A 22,964-nucleotide genomic window follows, 5' to 3' on the forward strand; every position below is an offset into this window, starting at 1 on the left:
CCCAGGAATAACCTAAATTATTCCAATAGTGAGGAGGAGTAACCCAGGACAACCAGGACCAATCATCTGAAAGGCTTGTCATACGTCAGCCTACAAAAGCTTTTATTGCTTGTGTCTTTAGTTCAGGGGAATAACTGCATTATACAGTTTTAGCTACAGACTGAAAGGCCGACCTGCAGCAGTCCTGGTTCTCTGTCATCCATGGCCTCCAGACTCTCGGCTCCTTCGTAACCGGCCACCTTCCTGTGGCCTTCCTGAACTGATTCAGAACTCTAGTTCGTTTTTCTTTCTGACCCTTTATTTTAATTTGTGTTTCCTCTGTTGTGAAGAGTTCTGATCGTAAATGAAATACTGAGTCTGTGGCTGCAGCTAAAGATTGAGGTGAAGACACAGAGGCCTTCCAATATCACAGACTTTGATCACATCCCTAAAATCACATTTTCAAACATGAGAAAAGCTGGTTAGCGAATATAAGGGTGTGATTGTTGTAATGCAAAAAAAGATTTTTTCTATTGGTTTTTAACATAGGTATACATATTGTTTGACCAATAATAGTTTTTTTCTCAAAATATTTTCTCACATGTTTTAAGAGATGCCTGCCATATTCTCTATTTGAAACAAACTTTTAGCCGAATGACTCACTTCAGATTCAGTCAAACATCTGAAACCTTTTAGCAATAGCAAATTCACATTGTTGAAAATGAACAACATACTGTATGTGCTTTGATTGTAAGGTTTAATGCGTTGTATTTTTGAATTTTCTTCTTTCCACAGGGTCCTATAGGTCTGACTGGTGACCTTGGTCAGCAGGGAGAGGCAGGACCCAATGTGAGTGCCTGCTTGAAATTCACTTTTTTTTTTGTCTTTTAAATAATCAGAAAGTGCTGACTGTTCATCTGTTTACTTCACTGCTGTAAGTCAGCAACATATGACACATTTCTCAGACGCTTGCGTTGTATGTGTGGGAACGTTTGATGTGCATCACATTCTAAGAACATACACACTACGAAAACTATTCACACCCCTTGACCTTTCCATATTTTGACACATTACAACCAAAAATATAAATATATTTCATTGGAATTTTGTCTGTCATACCAACACAAAGTGGTATACAATTGTGAAGTAGAAAGAAAATTATACGTGATTCAAAACGCATTTTACAAATAAACTAAAAAGTGCGGTGTGCAGAAGTATTCAGCCCCCTTTTCTTTGAGTGCGACCAATTGCCTTCAGAAGTTACCTGATGGCTTCCTGTGATTAGACAGAGTCCAGCTGTGTGTAATCTGATGTCGGTAGAGACCCAGCTGCTCTGTGACGCCTCAGAGGGTCAGAGAATATTGGAGAGAAAACGGCATCATGAAGTCCAAGGAACACAGCAGACAGGTCAGGGAGAAGCTGTGGAGAAGTTTAAAGCAGGCTTAGACTGTAAAAAGATTTCCCACGCTCTGAACATCTCACTGTTGAATCCATCATCCGGAGATGGAAACAGTCTGGTCTAACTGTAGACCTACAAGACGAGGCCGTCCACCTAAATGTCCAGCTGAACATGCAGAGCTCTGATCAGAGATGCAGCCAAGAGGCCCATGGTAACTCTGGACCAGATGCAGAGAGCCACAGCTCGGGTGGGGGAATCTGTCCACAGGACAACTATTAGTCATCACTGCACAAATGCCTTTCTGGAAGAGTGGCAAGAAGAAAGTCATTGTTAGAGAAGCATAAGAAGTCCTGTTTACAGTTTGTCAGAAGTCATGTTGGACACAGCAGACACATGGCAGGAGGAGCTTCGGTCAGACGAGAACAAAACTGAAGTGAACAAAATGCTGTTCACAAACACTCTTCATCTGATCTGACTGGGCTGGAGCTGTTTGGAAAAGAAGAAAGGGCAAAAAATGTTATCACCAGATGATCACAGCCGATGGACAAAAACCCTAAAGACTAGCAGCTGGAATCACAGAAGGCGGTTTCACAAAGTATCGACTCAGGGGAGTTGAATACTTTGCACACCACACTTTTTAGTTTTTATTTTTAAAAAATGTTTTGAGGAATGTATAATTTTCTTTTTACTTCACAGTTGTATACCACTTTGTGTTGGTCTTTAACAATAAATCCCAATGACATTCATTTATGCTTCTGGTTGGAAAATGACAAAATATGGAAAAGTTCAAGGGTTATGAATATTTTTGCAAATGACTGAATGAAAGCTAAACATTTATTTTGTAACAAAACAATAGAAAAGTCAGTATGATCGCAGTTAAACTTTGATGAAACCACATATTTCATTTAAATATTAAATATAGAAGGAAAGGAAACACCTCCTAACCACAACTGTTTATTTATATTTATGTTTAAATATTACATATTTTATATTAACATTGTAAAAAAAAACACAATATCACATCAATATAACATTTCCTTAATGTATGTATGGGATGTATATTTTATTTATTAATGTTGCATGTTTGTAGTGAAAGATAGTAATCTGTTCCAGAAGGACAAAATCAATAAGTAAATAAAAAACTAAATAAATATTACAGCACTCCAGAAGTAAAATGTAAACATTTGTTGGCATTTTTACATTTGTCTTAAACCTGCTATTTGTGTATAAAACTAACATTGCATATTTGCAGTTTACACTGTTTTGCACAAAGTTTTTTGTAAATTCTCAGCTGTGTTTTTCACAATATTTTTTCCATGCTACTTTTTAATAGAGCTATGCATGTTTTGTAGTTTAGTTTTCCTCTGCCCACTCTGTTCCTTCCTCATTAGGGTGTAGATGGCCTCCTTGGATCTAAAGGCGACACCGGAGAATCTGGTAAATCTGTAAGTCTCACTTTGTAAACTGTGACCTTTGACATCCTTAATGTCATTATTTAAGATGATGTTATCATACAAGGGGACCTCATTCTTTGAATTCCTCAGGGACCCCCAGGGGCAACAGGGGAGCCTGGACCACCGGGGCCTCCTGGACGAAGGGTTTGTATCTCTGATTGTGTGTGTTTTTTTTTTTTCCTCTCAGTATCAAGTTTCATTATTTGAATAATGTCCTGCCACTTTCAACTCACCTGTAAACATTCAGGGACACTTGGGGAAACCCGGAAAGGAAGGAAAAGAAGGCCTGAAAGGAACAAAGGTAAACATTTGAAGCATCTCTTTAAAAAATTTTTTGAAATGAACCATGTCTCTGAGTGTCCCATGTTTCTGTCATTCTAGGGGACCCCTGGACTGGAGGGTCCCATTGGAAAGACGGGACCCAGAGGTTCTCAAGGGCATCCAGGAAAAAATGGTCCACAGGGCCTGAGAGGAATCCCTGGACCAGCAGTGAGTCTGTTTGTGCCAATAGGAAGAAAGCAGACTAAAGACCACTATCAATAAGTTTCTCTTTTGGTGTGTGTGTGTGTGTGTGTGTGTGTTTTTAGGGTGAGCAGGGTTTAAATGGGCCACCGGGTCAAACTGGACCTCCAGGTCCCATGGTAAGTTCTTAAATTGAAACATTTAGGCTAATGTGCATCAGGCTAATTAGTAACATGCACTTTTACAAATAAAGTGTACCGTTTCTAGACATGAGACAACATCTATCGCCAAGTTGGAGCGTCCAGTTACCTTTCATTTGTTTCCCTCAGTAAGCACAAGGCCAGCTGGATGGGTGGGATTCATTCAAAGCGGGGGTCTCCCCGCTGCACTCCTCAACTACCAGTGTCCTGTAGCTTTTAGCTGTGTCTCAGTTTAAGCACACCCCACCTTAGTTTGTTAGGCTGACTCTGCAGAGCCTGAGTGAATTCTAAAGAAGCAGTTTAGGAAAACATCTAAAGGTTCAAGGACACCGACCTTGTTGGACTTCAGGTTGAGAACCACTAAATAGTTAACCTGAAGTTTTCTGTTTGGGACAATGTATGAATTTAGCTAAAATGTTAATTAACTATAAATAAAATTGCAAACATTAATAATAATGATCTCTAGCTATCAAAAATAAATTGCATTTCTTCCATTGAGTAGAGAGAATGTATCAACAAAATTCTATGAATAGTAGTGTTTTATGACTGATCTGATCAGATTAATGGAAAAAAACAAACAAACAACAACAAAACAAACAAACATGATTTTAACTATGTAAACTTTAACTCTTTAGGGTCCACCAGGTTTACCAGGCCTCAAGGGAGATCCTGGCAGGAAGGGAGACAAGGTTCATCAAAAACACGCAACTATTCTTTTACAGTAATGTTGTCACTGTTGTGTTTGTAACCTCATTCATGATGTGGACACAGGGTCACGGTGGACTAATCGGACTCATAGGACCTCCAGGAGACATCGGAGAGAAAGGTGACAGAGGACTACCAGGAAGCCAAGGCCTTCAAGGTCCAAAAGGAGATGAGGTACTGAAACACCCAGAGTCAGAACTTAATCAGAAACACAATGAAATTATATACTTGAGAGTCACTTGGTGAAATAATTCAGATTGCATGTAGGTACACATTAATAAGGAAAATTTACATTGATAACACTATTTCTTAAACATGTTTTTGCATGTTTTACATTTTCGTGTCCACATCTGAGCGGGCAGCACCTCCATGGGTCAGTCCCTGCTGTTTTTTTAAAGGGTGACAGAAACTGAGACTTTTCTGTAAATCCAGATTTGTTGATTATAATACAGTTTTGTAAAGCATCCACATGAAAATAGATTGTGATTTCTTAATAATTAGCTTAAGATCAAATCAAATTTTATTTGTATAGCACATTTCAGCAGCAAGGCATTTCAAAGTGCTTTACATCATATCAAACACAGAAACACAATGAAACATAGAATCAACAATCAAAACACGACATTAAATCAGGTTCCATCAATAAATTTGTAATTGATTACGTTTCAAATACAATCCTAAACAGGTGGGTTTTTAGTGGAGTTTAGAAGGTTTACCTGTTACACTCCTACTGTGTTATATGGAACAAAATACCTGTTGCTATTTTTATTCCCACTCACTCTCACAATCACACAGTTTAAAACAACATAAACAGCATTTTAATGGGCTTCTGACACAAGGCTCCAATCACCTCTTTCACAGAATTTCAAGCAGGGACTCCACCATCCCTCCTTAACAATATACTCGCAGAAACTATGGGTGCAGCTGACATAAAATCACAGTGTACTAATAATGGGTTTCAAGAGTTGAGTTTTATGGCAACTTCGAAAACCAACCGTAACTCAGACTTGATCGGGAAATGTCCAGCAGCAAGTAGACGTTGAGCAACAAGAACAGTTTTTAAGATGGCAGCTATTTCTTTGTTTTTGTTTCTGTTGAAGCTTGTCTTGTTTACTTATAGTTTTGTTTCCTTGTATAAAAATTAGGGTCCAGTCGGCCCACCAGGCCCACCTGGACCTCCTGGTCCCACAGGACTGTCTGTGAGTAAACTATAGGCCGTTACTCAGCTTGTAAAGAGGCTAAACAATTGCTAACCTGCCAGTTTTGTGGAAAACTACCAATCCTAGTTTTATGATTCTCTCTTTTCAACACCTCACCTTTTCTAATAGGGTGCTATTGGTCAAAAAGGCTCCAAAGGGAACCAGGTACAGTTGATACTGATTTTTATGTTTTAACTATTCCCTGTTGTGACACATTGTTAGCAGCTCCACAGTACAACCTAAAGTACATTGTATTATTTACTATTTAGGGTCCGATAGGTCCCAGAGGAGACACCGGCCCTGTGGGGCCTCCAGGACCACCTGTGAGTTCTGCCCATAGCAAAAGTTGTGCCATCAAAGTGTCTGTATTCATTAAGACTCTGCCTTAACTTCTTCTTTGTTCTTTTGGTGCGTTTCCTCTCCCTAGGGACGGGCCGCTGTTGGTTTTTCGCCTCTTCCAGAGCGAGGAAGAAGAAGAAGAACTCACCTTGTGGTGGATGGTGCTGCAGTTGAAGACGAGGAGGAGACCATGGACAGAGGAGAGGACGACGGTTGGGTGCAAAGCGACCAGGCCACACTGGATGGTTTGGCGAAAGATAATGAGGCTCAGGACATGGAAGAAGTGTTTGCTTCAATTTCATCTATGAAAGTTGAGGTGGAGGGTCTGCGTAACCCAATGGGGACTTACCACAGCCCAGCACGCACCTGCAAGGAGCTGTGGCTCCTCCATCCAGAGCTCCCCAGTGGTACTTTATCACTTTATGAACTTTTTTAATCGGAACAACTGGACCTCTTCGGTTTACATGTCTAAAACATTTGTGTCCTTGTGTACATTTGTTTGTTTTTTTGCCTCTCCAGGGGAGTACTGGATAGACCCCAACCAGGGCTGCCACAGAGACGCCTTCAAAGCTTTCTGTAACTTTACTGCACAGGGAGAAACGTGTCTGTACCCAGACAAAAAGTTCCAGTCGGTTAGTTTATACAGCTTGGAGTAAGAGATCACTAAATCTTCTTTTGTTTTGACAGCAGTACAAGATAACTTCATGTTCTTTTGTTTCCATCAGGTGAAATTAGCAGCATGGAAAGGGGAAAAACCTAACACCTGGTACAGTAAATTCAGGAAAGGAAAACAGGTACAATGTGATAAATAAATCTGCATCAGTTTCATTCTGACTTTATGGGGAGATATATGTGATTTGAAAGATAATTTTATGACTCTTGCAACAGAGATCCATTTCTGGTGATCAATAGAAACTGATCTAAACGTCTGTCCATGTCATAACAAACGAGTCTCTCCACTGAGTTTACATACAACGTGTTCTTGTATGCTTTCGACTTTTGTCCCCACAAGTTCATTTCCCAGGCTTTTTAAATGTTCAGTGATCAAAAGCACCATCGATGGTAATGGAGCTGAGGTGACACTCTTTTCCACAACAACAGAGAGAAAAGTTGTCTGCACAGATTGGTTTGTTTCCATGGAGAAAATTGGTTGAGTGAATAGATAGGAAGTCTGCACTGATTGGTACGCTCTCTGCAGGCCTGGGGATGCTTTTAAAGAAAGTGTTGGTTTAGTTAGAGCCACAAATGACCAGAATAACAGCTTCAATTATTTTACCTAAGAAAACAAAACACGGGCTGTCAGTTTCATTTTGACAGGCAACAGTATAATCAGGAAGTTTGAGGGTTGAAGACAGAGATTTGTTCATGGAGACAAAATGAGGCTGCTGTGAGGTACAGAGAAATAAACTGGCTCTGCCGAAAGTTTGAATACAAGATGGAATTTGTGCTTCTATGTTTGTCAAAATTAACACATACACACACGCCCGCACAGATGTACTATATATATATATATATATATATATATATATATATATATATATATATATATATACATACAGTATATATATGATGTGATGATGTGCACAGAGCTACTCTTTGTTGCCATTGTGTCTTCACTGTATTTGACCATGAAATGATTCTTTTAGCTTGAACGTGTCATTCTGTGGCTCTCTTCCAGTTCTCCTACACAGGGTCAGATGGTGTCTCGATACACATCGTTCAGCTGACCTTCCTGAAGCTTCTCAGTGCCACAGCCAAGCAGACATTCACCTATCACTGCCTCAACTCTGCTGCCTGGCTACACGCGGCCAGCTACAGTCATGAACATGCACTGCGCTTCAGAGGCAGCAACGGGGAGGAGCTGACTCACGAGAATGCACATTACATCAGTCCGCTATACGACGGCTGCCAAGTAAGTGTTGCAGACGCCTGACATTAAAGCAAATGTGCAGAAATGTGCTTAACTTTTTTGTTGTTTGATATTGTGCAGGTACGCTCAGGACAGGAGAGGACGGTTTTGGAAATTGAGGCACCGACATCCCAGACTCTCCCCATCATCGACATAGCTGTGTCCGATTTCGGCAATGGGAACCAGAAATTTGGTTTCCAAGTTGGCCCGGTTTGCTTCAATGGTTAACAATCTCAGGAAGGCATAAGAATGGGATTAATTTAATAGAAAAGAGCCTTGGACACTTTTTACATGCAGGGAGAACAAAACTTTCAAGATCACATATTTAATTTGTACAGTAAACAATGTTTCATGGCTCAAACTAGCACTCTTGCTCAAATGTTCATTCGGTTTGTATGTTACTGGTTCATTGTTGTTGTATGCTACAATGCCTCACTGTGGATTCACATGCTGTTATAAAGAGAAGGACACCTTTGTTGATGTCCTCACGGTTTTTGTTTTCTTCTTTTCTTCAACATGTTTTCTCTGCTTCTGTTTCAGTAATGACTTTAAAAAACAAATGGTTTTTGTCACACACATGTATCTCCAGTCACCTGTAAGGGAATCAGTGTGGAGGAATTAATATTCTTAAACCTGACAGATGCAGACCATCCAGCATAATCCAATGAAATAACTGAAACTGTCAGCATTCACAAATAGGTTCATATTAGTTTATTGTGTTCATCGCAAATATCTGATTGAGAAATCATAAAGAAGAAGCTGACTTTTAATTAGTGACACACAGAGAATAATTCTGGTTACTGGAATCGGGTTTGATGATAATTCTTAGTGTTCCTAAGCACTACCAGGAAGGAGGAACATCTTTCATTTGTGTGGACACTGTAACTGAGGAAAAACACTCATTGTTACAGTTTGATGTTTAAAGTCAAAGGACAAACAGTGATATTTAAGCTATTCAAAAGGAAAATAGTTGCTGTTAATTTATGCTGCAGTAGAGTAAGACAGAGGCAGAATGATGAACATTTAGCAACAAACCTGATCTTTTTTACTCTTTACTGCCTGCAACCACTGAAAGTCCGAATCCAACGAAGAAAATAGACTTTAGCCTACATTCAAATTCTCTTAACACTGCTACAGATATTCTCTACTCTACTTTCTTAGTGATGAAAAACATTGATGTTTTAACAATTTTTCCAAGAAGGACATCAATAAGAGTTAATGTGTTTTATAAAAAATGTATTTCAATACAATTCAAATCTCATATTTGTGACTGTGTACAGTTTCAGATATTTTTTGTTGTCATCAAACCTCAATTTTTTGTTTTCTTTTGTTCTTTGTTTTGTTGTAGTTGCGTGGTTGTGATCATGAGTTAAACACATTGCATTGATGAGCCACAACATTAAAACCACTTTCATAATGTATAATACAAACATTGATTCATAATTAGTCAATGTTTTATCTTTGAGAATATCTTCTATCTTAAACCATCCATGTTAATCCTCTTTGATGTCAAACACCATGTCTGGTACGTCCTGATCAAGGATGTTTTCATTATAAGAATTGAAGTCTGAACTAAAAGTGAACTAAATTCAACTTCAGGTCCATGTTGTTAGTTCATCGCAGGTCAGCAGTGTTAGCTACTAAATAACAGACTAGTCATTCATTTTCTTAAATTTACAAGTATATGTAAAACAGTTTAGATGTTTTTCACCTTTTACAATAATTACTGTGAAAGAGACTACAAAATATAACTTCCTGTTTATCTGTGTGATGTCACCTGCTCTGTGCTCTGTTCCTTAAGAAATCCTTAGATCACGGTTTATACGAGGAAAATAATAGTAAATTTCATGACCAAAAAAATGCTAAGTTTATCGATGTTACAAAACAGGTCCTACAACTCGCTCAATCATAGTAACAATATAGAAAAATGAAAGCCCAAGTTATTCCAGTCAACACCATTCATAAACTAAGTCACAGGAGACCCTGACATAAATCTTTTGTGAGTTTATTTAAGACTGTAACTTCAGGTGTTGAGTAAGATATATCTATAGAAATAAAGGATGTATTTTCAAATCATTATAATAGCTTCCTTCAGCTAACTAACCTCATATTGCTGCAGCAGCTATGGAAAAAAATGTCTGTCACTGTCAAAAGAATATGATCAGAATGTCTTGGACATACAGGGTCTATAAAAACCACTCATTACCTTGGATGTTTTACCCTTTGTATTAGTTTAACTAATTAATCATAAGCAACAAAATTAGCTTTTTGTGTTGAAAATGTTTAACAACCCCTCACTCCATGTATAACATCAAAGTGGGAACCGATTTCAATGTATGATAAATATATTCACCTCTTTCAAATCAGTATTTAATGAAAGCATCTTCGGCTGCAATCGCAGTCAGTGTGGATAGATCTCAGTCAGGCTTCCACATCTGGATTCTGCAATTTTACTCTGTTCCTTCTTGCTAATCTCTTCAAGCTGTGTCAGGTTGTGTGGGGATTGGTTGTGAACACCCTTTTTTCCAGTCCTGGCACAAACTCTCTATTGGATTGAGGTCTAGGCTTTGACTTGGCCACTGCAGAACATCCGCCGTGCCTTCCAACCATTCCTGTGGAGCTATATTTTATTGTTTTCATTTTACCTTGTACCTTTAAAAGCCTTCAAGGGCCTGCAGCCAAGAAGCCTCCCCACCAACAGGATTTGACAGTGGGGATACAGGGTGTGTAGTGATTTGCAGTGTTTTGTGTCTGCCAAACATATAATCTTGTCAGATGGCCAAAAAGCTGCATTTGGTTTCTTCTGACCAAAGAACTTTCTTCCACTTGATCATGGAGTCTCACGTGCCTTTTGGAAAGCTCTTGTCAAGCTTTTATATTGAGTTTTCGTCAGCAGTGGCTTTCTCATATCTGCTCTGCCATAAACGTTTGAAAGGTGAAGAAGATAGGCAACAGTGGTTATAATGCAAAGTCTCTCCCATCTCAGCTGCTAAAGCTCTTAGCTCTTTCAGTGTAGTCATAGTGACCCGGTGACTGCTCTCACTAGTCTAGTTTTTGCACATTCAGTCAGCTTGTGAGGATGGCCTGATCTGGTCTCAGATTTAATGTGTAAAATATTTCTTCCAATTCTTGAGGATGGATTTAGCTGAACTCCAGGGGCGGTTTGGTATCTTAGAGAATTTGTTTCCTCTGATTTGCTTGGAATGCGCTTTTGTCTTCATGCTGTCATGGCAACCAGAAATACCAATTAACAGGTGAATGGACCTTCTAGACCAGGGGTGGGCACTCCTGGTCCTCGAGGGCCGGTGTCCTGCAACTTTTAGATGCATCTCTACTTCAACACACCTGAGTCAAATAATGAGGTCGTTAACAGGACTCTGGAGAACTTGACTGCACTTAGGAGGAGATTCAGCTGTTGGATTCAGGTGTGTTGGACCAGGGAGACATCTAAGAGTTGCAGGACACCGGCCCTCGAGGACCAGGAGTGCCCACCCCTGTTCTAGACACAGGTGCCTTTCTACTACAATCCCTGTACTCAGGTGATCTCCACTCCACTCATTGTGAAACTACTAGCACCAACTGGCTGGACCACTGTTGAATTAGGTCAGTCGATTTAAAAGAGTTGAGTATTCATTTATTTTATGTTACATATTATTAGTTGTTTTCACTTTGACATTAAAGGATATTTTTGTATCTTAGTCAAAAAAAGACTAGTTTTGTTGATTAATTAAAAAAAATACACACAATAGTAATGGTAAAACATTTGAAACTCACTATTAACAAATGTCATTACCTTAAATCACTCAGATATTTGGGCAAAAGAAATATCTTGATTGGGACATCCCTGGCAAGGACTCAGCACAACACAAATTTCCTACATTCATTCCCTGAAAAGCTGGACCTCTGTTAAAAAAAAGACCTACAAATTATTAAGGCGGTGCTTTTAAAGTTGTGGCTGATCCACGGGTTTTGGAGTGTAACATATAATGGTGTTATTATATAGGTCCACCTGGAATACAGTTATATATATATATATATATATATCGTTGTGAGGAAACACTGATGTTTGTCAATACCCAACATTGTTCTTAGTATATTTGTTTGGAAAGTGATTGTGTTTTAATAAAGGTACATAATGTACATTTAAATTATTAAAATCACATTTTTATCAAATTTGACCAAAAAGCAAACAATAACTTTTAAACAAATTGAGGAATCTGTTGCTCTTTGATATCCTGGGGAAAAAAGATTTTATTCATGTTTATATTCTGGTGTTGTTCTGTGATGGACTGGTGACTGTCCAGGGTGACCCTGACCCTCACCGGTTGACCTCTGGAGATGGGCACCAGAACCCTTCCCGGCACCAGCAGGGATAAGCGTGTAAGATATTGAATGGATGGATAAATTTGTTTTTTAATTGCTTTTTTTCTTTTAGCAAAATTTCAGCCATATGGCTATGTGATTGTGTATTATCTGTCTTGTATAGTTTAATTGCTATTGTTTTACATCAGACTTAATCATTTTTCAAGTTAGAAATCAGATTCACTGCCCCTTTGACAAGTAAATTCAATGCGACTAATCTTATTGTCATGTCATCCATACTTTAGTGCTAACAGTAGCCTCTAACCTGTTTACCTGCTCTATAAAATGAACATTTTATCACAGTTGTAAATATTCTTTGACCAAATCTGGTTCAGAACACAAGACCAGGGAGACGTGCTATGCAGTTTGGGGTGTCACCTGCAGTAGGTAAAACAAAAACGATATTTTCACTTTCTTCAGTGTTCATACTTGGAGCAATTCTAGTTGTATTTTTTACCACTCTTTACATCAGTGCTGATAGGCTTCATTTTGATTGGACGATTTGCTGGTTTTTGAAGCATAATGCATTTTTCTTGGTCAAAGCCCTCTCCCTTAACTGCAATGTAACTTTTATTTTACTGTGCAGAGGTACTGTACATTGGTATTTCAGCAGTTTCAACTTTGACAGTTCTGGGGTTGGTCTTTCAAGTTCTGTCCAATTTCTTCTCATTTTAGAGCAATGACTCAGTTCAGATGACCTCAGCCCAACTACACATCAAAAGGAGATTTAGAGTGGATAAAGCAGGACAACAATTAACCTGTGGGATGGTCTTCTCAAAAGCTGATATTCAAAAGCTCAGTCTGTCTGAAGAAATCAATCAATTCATCTGGACTCTATGAATTTAGCTGTGAAGAGTTGCAAACATCCAGAATGATGTTAGAAGCTTTTTGATGGTTACAAAAAGCATGTGGTCAAGATGCATTTAGTCAAATGTTTGGGAAAGATAATGCTTTAATATTTATAGAAACGTATAACAAAAAGTTTTCTTATTTATTGAAAAGAATGATCCTGGTTAGTTATAGATGGAGTCCTCTTCCGTCTTTTTAAAAATTCCCTGTGTTGTGCCTTCTTTTATTATTTCGCCATTGTCTGTACATTAATATATTCTGTTATTAGTCACCATGACAGATAACACAACAAATGAAACAAGACACTGACCTTCTCTAATCACAACAATGTCTTCAATTCCCCAGATGAACTCCTTCTACTTTGCATTAAAAGCCATTTATCTTTTCCCTGAATTTAATCTGAGATGATTGCCTCTGATAATTTATAGGAAAAACAGGGAGCAGTTAGAGCAGCAGCTGAAAAGAATAAGCCAACACACACACACACACACACACACACACACACACACACACACACACACACACTGCAGATGTAGGTATGTGGAGCCTGGACTGACACGATGAATTGAATCAGTATATGCTTTCATCAAATATGACATTCTATTTTCTGTAATTGCCACAGCATGCATAACATAAAAAATGTTTTGCTCACACGTGACTGTTGATGTTTCAATCATCAGAGAATGGACTGATTGGAAACAAGACTTTAAACTGAGTTCAGAAGGTGAGATTTGTTGCTAAAAATTCAGATGTGAACAAATGAAGCACTAAAAAGTAAGACTACTTTTGTTTGTTTTGGAGCAAGATGAGGGAATGGTGACCTCTGGATGACCTCGACTCATTTTTAATATCTCAGAAACCAAAGCAGCACAGACAGAGCACTAAGAGCTCATTCTTCTATCTTCTGTTATTTTTCACATGGCTGGAGTGTCGGCTTCATTCAACTGAAAATGTTCCACCATTAACAGAAGTTATTGCCTTTGAACCAAAGCATATGTAGAATAAACTATTTAGTCCATCACTTGATCTGGATGGCATTAAGTTGGCCACTGATAATAAAGTAAAACCCTCTTTTATTTTTGATCAGGATATGAAATTTAAATCCTGTTAGATTTCTATAAATTCTTCTTTTTTCTTCATAATGGTGGATACTAGAATTTCTAAAAGTAGAATTTGATGCAGATATTTTTAGTTACCTCAGCTTTACCCTTTAACTAAATCAATAAAAAAATATCTCAACTAAGTATCATGTCTGAGCTGGACTCGTGGTGCAGCTGAACCAGATGTTTCCTGTCTGTAAAATCTGAAGGACGACTCTTCTATGTATCCCCCCTGTGGTCAGTGATACAACCAACGGCTGACTTCTAACCAGCCCTGCTTCCAAAAGGAACCACAACTCTCATTGCCCCAGGGAACAGGGTAGGACTGAGATCTAAGTGCTAATGCACAAATGCTGAACCCAGGTTTGAACCCAGGCCCGGCCTTCACCACGTCATCACAACAATTCTTAGAATTTGATTATGCCGTTAACCAGCATGCCTTTTACGTAGCACTGAGAAATAGTTTGTGTGATGATTCTGTCCACACATCAGATATGTTTAAGGCTGGTAGTGTTAGAAGTCGTTGCTTGTCACCAGCAAATGACTGAGGACAGATGATACGACTGAGTTTAAGTTTTTACAGGAATTTCAAAGACTGGGTCAGGAATTAGGATATCTTAAATCATCTGCACTGACTGACCATCGGAGTATCGGGGTCAACACATCAGTGTCTTTGAAAAAGCATTTTGTCTTTATGTTAGAGTTGCAAGTTTCACAACATTTTCCACAAATTTAACAGTTTACAAGGGTAGTTGTATTGTCCTCTTGTTGTTCCTTTAGTAGGATAATGACAGGTGAATGTCACCCGACATTCACTTCAATGTCAGAACATTGTTCACAATAGTCACCTCTGTACAGCTCACAGTCTGTGTTAATGACATATTGGGTCAGATAGTGCAACATATAAAACAAAAAGAATACTGGTTTGTCCCGATGTACTACATCATTTATCTTCAGTCTTTCAATTATTTCATTCTGAACTGCAAAGACTTCATCTATGGGAAAATATCTTCCTGAATGGTGGATTGCTGTAAAGAAAAACCTTGGAAACAATGACGTCTCTGTAAAAAGTCCAGATATTGAGCCACAAACCTTCTGGTAATACTGAAGTTAATAATGTTGTGCCATTCGTCCAACAGTTGAAGAATGAATTGGAAAATTTCCAAAAGTACATGGTTGGCTCAAGATTAGCATCCACACTGTCAAAATCGTCTGTGTCATTTTGAATTTCTTTTCTTCTGCTGAAGAGGATTCTTCTAATGATAAATCCTCAGAGATTTCTTCAAAATTTGTCACAATTTCCTCGCTGTTACAGCTTGGAGTCACATCCAGGTCCGTTATGTTTTTAAGAAGACTGGTAAAGACATTTTTTGTAATATCTGTGTTGGCAAAGAGTTAAGTGTGGTTGTAAAGGTAACTCACTCAAACTGTGAGCAAGCAAACACATCCAGATCCATTTGGTCATGAGGAACATTGACACTTTCAAAAGCAACAAAGTCTTCTGATGCCTTTACTGTCAAATCCATAGTTGTGGTTTTGATGGTAACTTTCTCATCCTTAGAGGAATCTTCCATGTCTTTTGGTCTTTAGGGTTCAATGTCAAAAGCAAAGTAGTTTGATCTCTCGTCCTCAGAGCTCTCTACAAAAATGTCATTGCCTCTTGTGATATATCCTAACAAATTTTCAACTCCCTTCATAACAAGAAATCCAAGGTCCCATCACAGGCAAAAATCCTCTTAACTTGGTGTTCAGTTAAAATGGTTTGTAAAGTCAGTTTGAAGTCGTCTCTCTGGGATCGATCTACCTCCAACCAAATTGAAAAGCAAAGCAAAGTATCATGCTAAGAGGCAGAGTGTTGACAATGTTTTATGCTGCTTGGTTCAGTTAATGAGATCTAATGAAAACTAGCAATGTTTGTTTTTCTGCAACAGCAATATGACTAACTTTAAACACTTATAAGCAGAGGCTGAAAACAGCTTTTACTTTTATTTTTTACCTTTCAATGAAAGTAAAATATATGTAATATACTATAGAAGAAACAAAAAATTTAATTTGCATTATTAAAAAACATATAAAACACTCCATTAGTTAAACATTTAAAGCTGTGAGTCAAATTTACACTAATCACAAATGTGTCAGAAATTACAGCAAACTTCTACAATACACAAGAAAAAGAAAAGAGAAATGTTTTAAATATTTCAAATTGTCAAAAAGAAGGTTTTCTGTGAGCAAAGTAATACTAGACAAGATGTGAAGTTTTCACCTGATGAAGGTTACCATAACTCACAAACTGAGACACAAACTGAGTCACAGCTCTTAGTTTGCAGCACAGATAAAATGAAACTCATCATGATCAGACTTGATGAACCAGAGATGGTCTCCTTCTTTCTCCATGTTTTGACGGTAACTTTCTCATCCTTAGAGGAATCTTCCATGTCTTTTGGTCTTCAAGGTTCAATGTCAAATCAAAAGCAAAGTATTTTCATCTCTCGTCCTCAGAGCTCTCTACAAGGACATTGTTGCCTCTTGTGATATACCCTAACAACTTTTCAACTCCCTTTGTAACAAGAAATCCAAGGTCCCATCACAGGCAAAAATCCTCTTGACTTGGTGTTCAGTTAAAATGGTTTGTAAAGTCAGTTTGAAGTCGTCTCTCTGGGATCGATCTACCTCCAACCAAGTTGAAAAGCAAACTGAGAATTCTTGTATCTCTCTGAACATTTATGACATCACTGACATCACACAGAGGTTCTCATGGATACGATGATGTCAAACAACCTGTGTCAGGGTTGTATTTGTTTTAGTTGCTATGAAAACACAAGGAGTTATGACTGGCGTAAGATTATTGTCAATTAAAAATGCATGCGTAGACATCTAAATTAGTAAATGTTAGTCAACAGATGTGCAGAAATTTAAGTTTTGTATTTGTCTTGTTTTCCAACTCATACATGCATGTAAAAATGGGATATTGTACATATGAGGATACTCATGAACAAATTTAAATAGTTATGGACAATCCATGAAGAGCACAGAGATCCAATAACAGAACACCACTCTGGTTTAGATCAGGCTGGCCGATCCTCCCAACCACACCCCTCCAGGTCTCACTGTCATTGCCCACGCGAGCGTTGAAATCTCAAAGCAGCATAAGGAAGTCCCCAGGAGGGCCACTCAACAGCACCTCTTCAACAATTGGAAAAAAGGTGGGTAATCTAACCTGCTGTTTGTCAGGTAAGTACAAGCAGCAAATGACTGAGGACAGATGGTACCACTGAGGTCCACTTTTTACAGGAATTGAAGGATATCTTAAATCATCTGGACTGACTGACCATGGGAGTATCAGGGTCAACACATCGGTGTCACTGAAAAAGCATTTTCTCTTTATGTTGGAGTAGTGTGGTTGTAAAGGTAACTCATTCAAACTGTGAGCAAGCAAACACATCCAGATCCATTTGGTCATGAGGAACATTGACACTTTCAAAAGCAACAAAGTCTTCTGATGCCTTTACTGTCAAATCCGTAGTTGTGGTTTTGATGGTAACTTTCTCATCCTTAGAGGAATCTTCCATGTCTTTTGGTCTTTAGGGTTCAATGTCAAAAGCAAAGTAGTTTGATCTCTCGTCCTCACAGCTCTCTACAAAAATGTCATTGCCTCTTGTGATATATCCTAACAAATTTTCAACTCCCTTCGTAACAAGAAATCCAAGGTCCCATCACAGGCAAAAATCCTCTTAACTTGGTGTTCAGTTAAAATGGTTTGTAAAGTCAGTTTGAAGTCGTCTCTCTGGAATCGATCTACCTCCAACCAAGTTGAAAAGCAAAGCAAAGTACCATGCTAAGAGGCATAGTGTTGACAATGTTTTATGCTGCTTGGTTCAGTTAATGAGATCTAATGAAAACTAGCAATGTTTGTTTTTCTGCAACAGCAATATGACTAACTTTAAACACTTATAAGCAGAGGCTGAAAACAGCTTTTATTTTTATTTTTTACCTTTCAATGAAAGTAAAATATATGTAATATACTATAGAAGAAACAAAAAATTAAATTTGCATTATTAAAAAACATATAAAACCCTCCATTAGTTAAACATTTAAAGCTGTGAGTCAAATTTACACTAATCACAAATGTGTCAGAAATTACAGCAAACTTCCACAATACACAAGAAAAAGAAAAGAGAAATGTTTTAAATATTTCAAATTGTCAAAAAGAAGGTTTTCTGTGAGCAAAGCAATACTAGACAAGATGTGAAGTTTTCACCTGATGAAGGTTACCATAACTCACAAACTGAGACACAAACTGAGTCACAGCTCTTAGTTTGCAGCACAGATAAAATGAAACTCATCATGATCAGACTTGATGAACCAGAGATGGTCTCCTTCTTTCTCCATGTTTTGACGGTAACTTTCTCATCATTAGAGGAATCTTCCATGTCCTTTTGGTCTTCAGGGTTCAATGTCAAAAGCAAAGTATTTTCATCTCTCGTCCTCAGAGCTCTCTACAAGGACATTGTTGCCTCTTGTGCTAAATCCTAACAACTTTTCAACTCCCTTCGTAACAAGAAATCCAAGGTCCCATCACAGGCAAAAATCCTCTTGACTTGGTGTTCAGTTAAAATGGTTTGTAAAGTCAGTTTGAAGTCGTCTCTCTGGGATCGATCTACCTCCAACCAAGTTGAAAAGCAAACTGAGAATTCTTGTATCTCTCTGAACATTTATGACATCACTGACATCACACAGAGGTTCTCATGGATACGATGATGTCAAACAACCTGTGTCAGGGTTTTGTTTGTTTTAGTTGCTATGAAAGCACAAGGAGTTATGACTGGCGTAAGATTATTGTCAATTAAAAATGCATGCGTAGACATCTAAATTAGTAAATGTTAGTCAACAGATGTGCAGAAATTTAAGTTTCGTATTTGTCTTGTTTTCCAACGCATACATTCATTTAAAAATGGGATATTGTACATATGAGGATACTCATGAACAAATTTAAATAGTTATGGACAATCCATGAAGAGCACAGAGATCCAATAACAGAACACCACTCTGGTTTAGATCAGGCTGGCCGATCCTTCCAACCACACCCCTCCAGGTCTCACTGTCATTGCCCACCTGAGCGTTGAAATCTCAAAGCAGCATAAGGAAGTCCCCAGGAGGGCCACTCAACAGCACCTCTTCAACAATTGGAAAAAAGGTGGGTAATCTAACCTGCTGTTTGTCAGGTAAGTACAAGCAGCAAATGACTGAGGACAGATGGTACCACTGAGGTCCACTTTTTACAGGAATTTCAAAGATTGGGTCAGGAATTGAAGGATATCTTAAATCGTCTGGACTGACTGACCATGGGAGTATCAGGGTCAACACATCGGTGTCACTGAAAAAGCATTTTCTCTTTATGTTGGAGTAGTGTGGTTGTAAAGGTAACTCACTCAAACTGTGAGCAAGCAAACACATCCAGATCCATTTGGTCATGAGGAACATTGACACTTTCAAAAGCAACAAAGTCTTCTGATGCCTTTACTGTCAAATCCGTAGTTGTGGTTTTGATGGTAACTTTCTCATCCTTAGAGGAATCTTCCATGTCTTTTGGTCTTCAGGGTTCAATGTCAAAAGCAAAGTAGTTTGATCTCTCGTCCTCAGAGCCCTCTACAAAAATGTCATTGCCTCTTGTGAGATGTCCTAACAAATTTTCAACTCCCTTCGTAACAAGAAATCCAAGGTCCCATCACAGGCAAAAATCCTCTTAACTTGGTGTTCAGTTAAAATGGTTTGTAAAGTCAGTTTGAAGTCGTCTCTCTGGGATCGATCTACCTCCAACCAAGTTGAAAAGCAAAGCAAAGTACCATGCTAAGAGGCAGAGTGTTGACAATGTTTTATGTTGCTTGGTTCAGTTAATGAGATCTAATGAAAACTAGCAATGTTTGTTTTTCTGCAACAGCAATATGACTGACTTTAAACACTTATAAGCAGAGGCTGAAAACAGCTTTTACTTTTATTTTTTACCTTTCAATGAAAGTAAAATATATGTAATATACTACAGAAGAAACAAAAAATTTAATTTGCATTATTAAAAAACATATAAAACACTCCATTAGTTAAACATTTAAAGCTGTGAGTCAAATTTACACTAATCACAAATGTGTCAGAAATTACAGCAAACTTCCACAATACACAAGAAAAAGAAAAGAGAAATGTTTTAAATATTTCAAATTGTCAAAAAGAAGGTTTTCTGTGAGCAAAGCAATACTAGACAAGATGTGAAGTTTTCACCTGATGAAGGTTACCATAACTCACAAACTGAGACACAAACTGAGTCACAGCTCTTAGTTTGCAGCACAGATAAAATGAAACTCATCATGATCAGACTTGATGAACCAGAGATGGTCTCCTTCTTTCTCCATGTTTTGACGGTAACTTTCTCATCATTAGAGGAATCTTCCATGTCCTTTTGGTCTTCAGGGTTCAATGTCAAAAGCAAAGTATTTTCATCTCTCGTCCTCAGAGCTCTCTACAAGGACATTGTTGCCTCTTGTGATATATCCTAACAACTTTTCAACTCCCTTCGTAACAAGAAATCCAAGGTCCCATCACAGGCAAAAATCCTCTTGACTTGGTGTTCAGTTAAAATGGTTTGTAAAGTCAGTTTGAAGTCGTCTCTCTGGGATCGATCTACCTCCAACCAAGTTGAAAAGCAAACTGAGAATTCTTGTATCTCTCTGAACATTTATGACATCACTGACATCACACAGAGGTTCTCATGGATACGATGATGTCAAACAACCTGTGTCAGGGTTTTGTTTGTTTTAGTTGCTATGAAAACACAAGGAGTTATGACTGGCGTAAGATTATTGTCAATTAAAAATGCATGCGTAGACATCTAAATTAGTAAATGTTAGTCAACAAATGTGCAGAAATTTAAGTTTCGTATTTGTCTTGTTTTCCAACTCATACATGCATGTAAAAATGGGATATTGTACATATGAGGATACTCATGAACAAATTTAAATAGTTATGGACAATCCATGAAGAGCACAGAGATAGAATAACAGAACACCACTCTGGTTTAGATCAGGGTGGCCGATCCTCCCAACCACACCCCTCCAGGTCTCACTGTCATTCCCCACGCGAGCGTTGAAATCTCAAAGCAGCATAAGGAAGTCCCCAGGAGGGCCACTCAACAGCACCTCTTCAACAATTGGAAAAAAGGTGGGTAATCTAACCTGCTGTTTGTCAGGTAAGTACAAGCAGCAAGTGACTGAGGACAGATGGTACCACTGAGGTCCACTTTTTACAGGAATTTCAAAGATTGGATCAGGAATTGAAGGATATCTTAAATCGTCTGGACTGACTGACCATGGGAGTATCAGGGTCAACACATCGGTGTCACTGAAAAAGCATTTTCTCTTTATGTTGGAGTAGTGTGGTTGTAAAGGTAACTCACTCAAACTGTGAGCAAGCAAACACATCCAGATCCATTTGGTCAGGAGGAACATTGACACTTTCAAAAGCAACAAAGTCTTCTGATGCCTTTACTGTCAAATCCGTAGTTGTGGTTTTGATGGTAACTTTCTCATCCTTAGAGGAATCTTCCATGTCTTTTGGTCTTTAGGGTTCAATGTCAAAAGCAAAGTAGTTTGATCTCTCGTCCTCAGAGCCCTCTACAAAAATGTCATTGCCTCTTGTGATATATCCTAACAAATTTTCAACTCCCTTCATAACAAGAAATCCAAGGTCCCATCACAGGCAAAAATCCTCTTAACTTGGTGTTCAGTTAAAATGGTTTGTAAAGTCAGTTTGAAGTCGTCTCTCTGGAATCGATCTACCTCCAACCAAGTTGAAAAGCAAAGCAAAGTACCATGCTAAGAGGCAGAGTGTTGACAATGTTTTATGTTGCTTGGTTCAGTTAATGAGATCTAATGAAAACTAGCAATGTTTGTTTTTCTGCAACAGCAATATGACTAACTTTAAACACTTATAAGCAGAGGCTGAAAACAGCTTTTACTTTTATTTTTTACCTTTCAATGAAAGTAAAATATATGTAATATACTATAGAAGAAACAAAAGATTTAATTTGCATTATTAAAAAACATATAAAACACTCCATTAGTTAAACATTTAAAGCTGTGAGTCAAATTTACACTAATCACAAATGTGTCAGAAATTACAGCAAACTTCTACAATACACAAGAAAAAGAAAAGAGAAATGTTTTAAATATTTCAAATTGTCAAAAAGAAGGTTTTCTGTGAGCAAAGCAATACTAGACAAGATGTGAAGTTTTCACCTGATGAAGGTTACCATAACTCACAAACTGAGACACAAACTGAGTCACAGCTCTTAGTTTGCAGCACAGATAAAATGAAACTCATCATGATCAGACTTGATGAACCAGAGATGGTCTCCTTCTTTCTCCATGTTTTGACGGTAACTTTCTCATCATTAGAGGAATCTTCCATGTCCTTTTGGTCTTCAGGGTTCAATGTCAAAAGCAAAGTATTTTCATCTCTCGTCCTCAGAGCTCTCTACAAGGACATTGTTGCCTCGTGTGATATATCCTAACAACTTTTCAACTCCCTTCGTAACAAGAAATCCAAGGTCCCATCACAGGCAAAAATCCTCTTGACTTGGTGTTCAGTTAAAATGGTTTGTAAAGTCAGTTTGAAGTCGTCTCTCTGGGATCGATCTACCTCCAACCAAGTTGAAAAGCAAACTGAGAATTCTTGTATCTCTCTGAACATTTATGACATCACTGACATCACACAGAGGTTCTCATGGATACAATGATGTCAAAACCTGTCAGGTTCTTGTTTGTTTTAGTTACTATAGAAACACAAGTAGTTATGTATTTTTTAAGAGTACTATCAATTAAAAATGCATGCATAGACATCTAAGTGTGTAAATATTAGTCAATGAATGTGCATACATTTCAGTTTTGCGTTTGTCCTGTTTTCCATCTCATGTATACAGGTAAAAATCAGAGACTTTATGAGAATACAAATAAATAAATGA

The 22,964-nt window shown here is 38.1% G+C and overlaps 1 protein-coding gene across 1 annotated transcript in view; it reads left to right on the top strand.

Annotated features, from left to right (window-relative positions):
* LOC102233885 (collagen alpha-1(XI) chain-like) overlaps positions 1 to 10,939 on the top strand; it is a 53,413-nt gene extending 42,474 nt beyond the window's left edge. The window contains exons 51-66 of the mRNA XM_023333092.1: positions 775 to 828; positions 2,770 to 2,823; positions 2,923 to 2,976; positions 3,080 to 3,133; positions 3,214 to 3,321; positions 3,420 to 3,473; positions 4,130 to 4,183; positions 4,266 to 4,373; positions 5,345 to 5,398; positions 5,528 to 5,563; positions 5,668 to 5,721; positions 5,826 to 6,144; positions 6,257 to 6,369; positions 6,463 to 6,531; positions 7,416 to 7,649; positions 7,728 to 10,939. Of these exons, the coding sequence (XP_023188860.1) occupies positions 775 to 828; positions 2,770 to 2,823; positions 2,923 to 2,976; positions 3,080 to 3,133; positions 3,214 to 3,321; positions 3,420 to 3,473; positions 4,130 to 4,183; positions 4,266 to 4,373; positions 5,345 to 5,398; positions 5,528 to 5,563; positions 5,668 to 5,721; positions 5,826 to 6,144; positions 6,257 to 6,369; positions 6,463 to 6,531; positions 7,416 to 7,649; positions 7,728 to 7,874 (1,566 nt within the window). The 3' untranslated portion in view covers positions 7,875 to 10,939. The remainder of the gene's footprint in view (positions 1 to 774; positions 829 to 2,769; positions 2,824 to 2,922; positions 2,977 to 3,079; positions 3,134 to 3,213; positions 3,322 to 3,419; positions 3,474 to 4,129; positions 4,184 to 4,265; positions 4,374 to 5,344; positions 5,399 to 5,527; positions 5,564 to 5,667; positions 5,722 to 5,825; positions 6,145 to 6,256; positions 6,370 to 6,462; positions 6,532 to 7,415; positions 7,650 to 7,727) is intronic.
* Positions 10,940 to 22,964: the final 12,025 nt, after the last annotated feature.

The sequence above is a fragment of the Xiphophorus maculatus genome, chromosome 5, assembly GCF_002775205.1.
Source record: "Xiphophorus maculatus strain JP 163 A chromosome 5, X_maculatus-5.0-male, whole genome shotgun sequence".
NCBI lineage: Eukaryota > Metazoa > Chordata > Actinopteri > Cyprinodontiformes > Poeciliidae > Xiphophorus > Xiphophorus maculatus.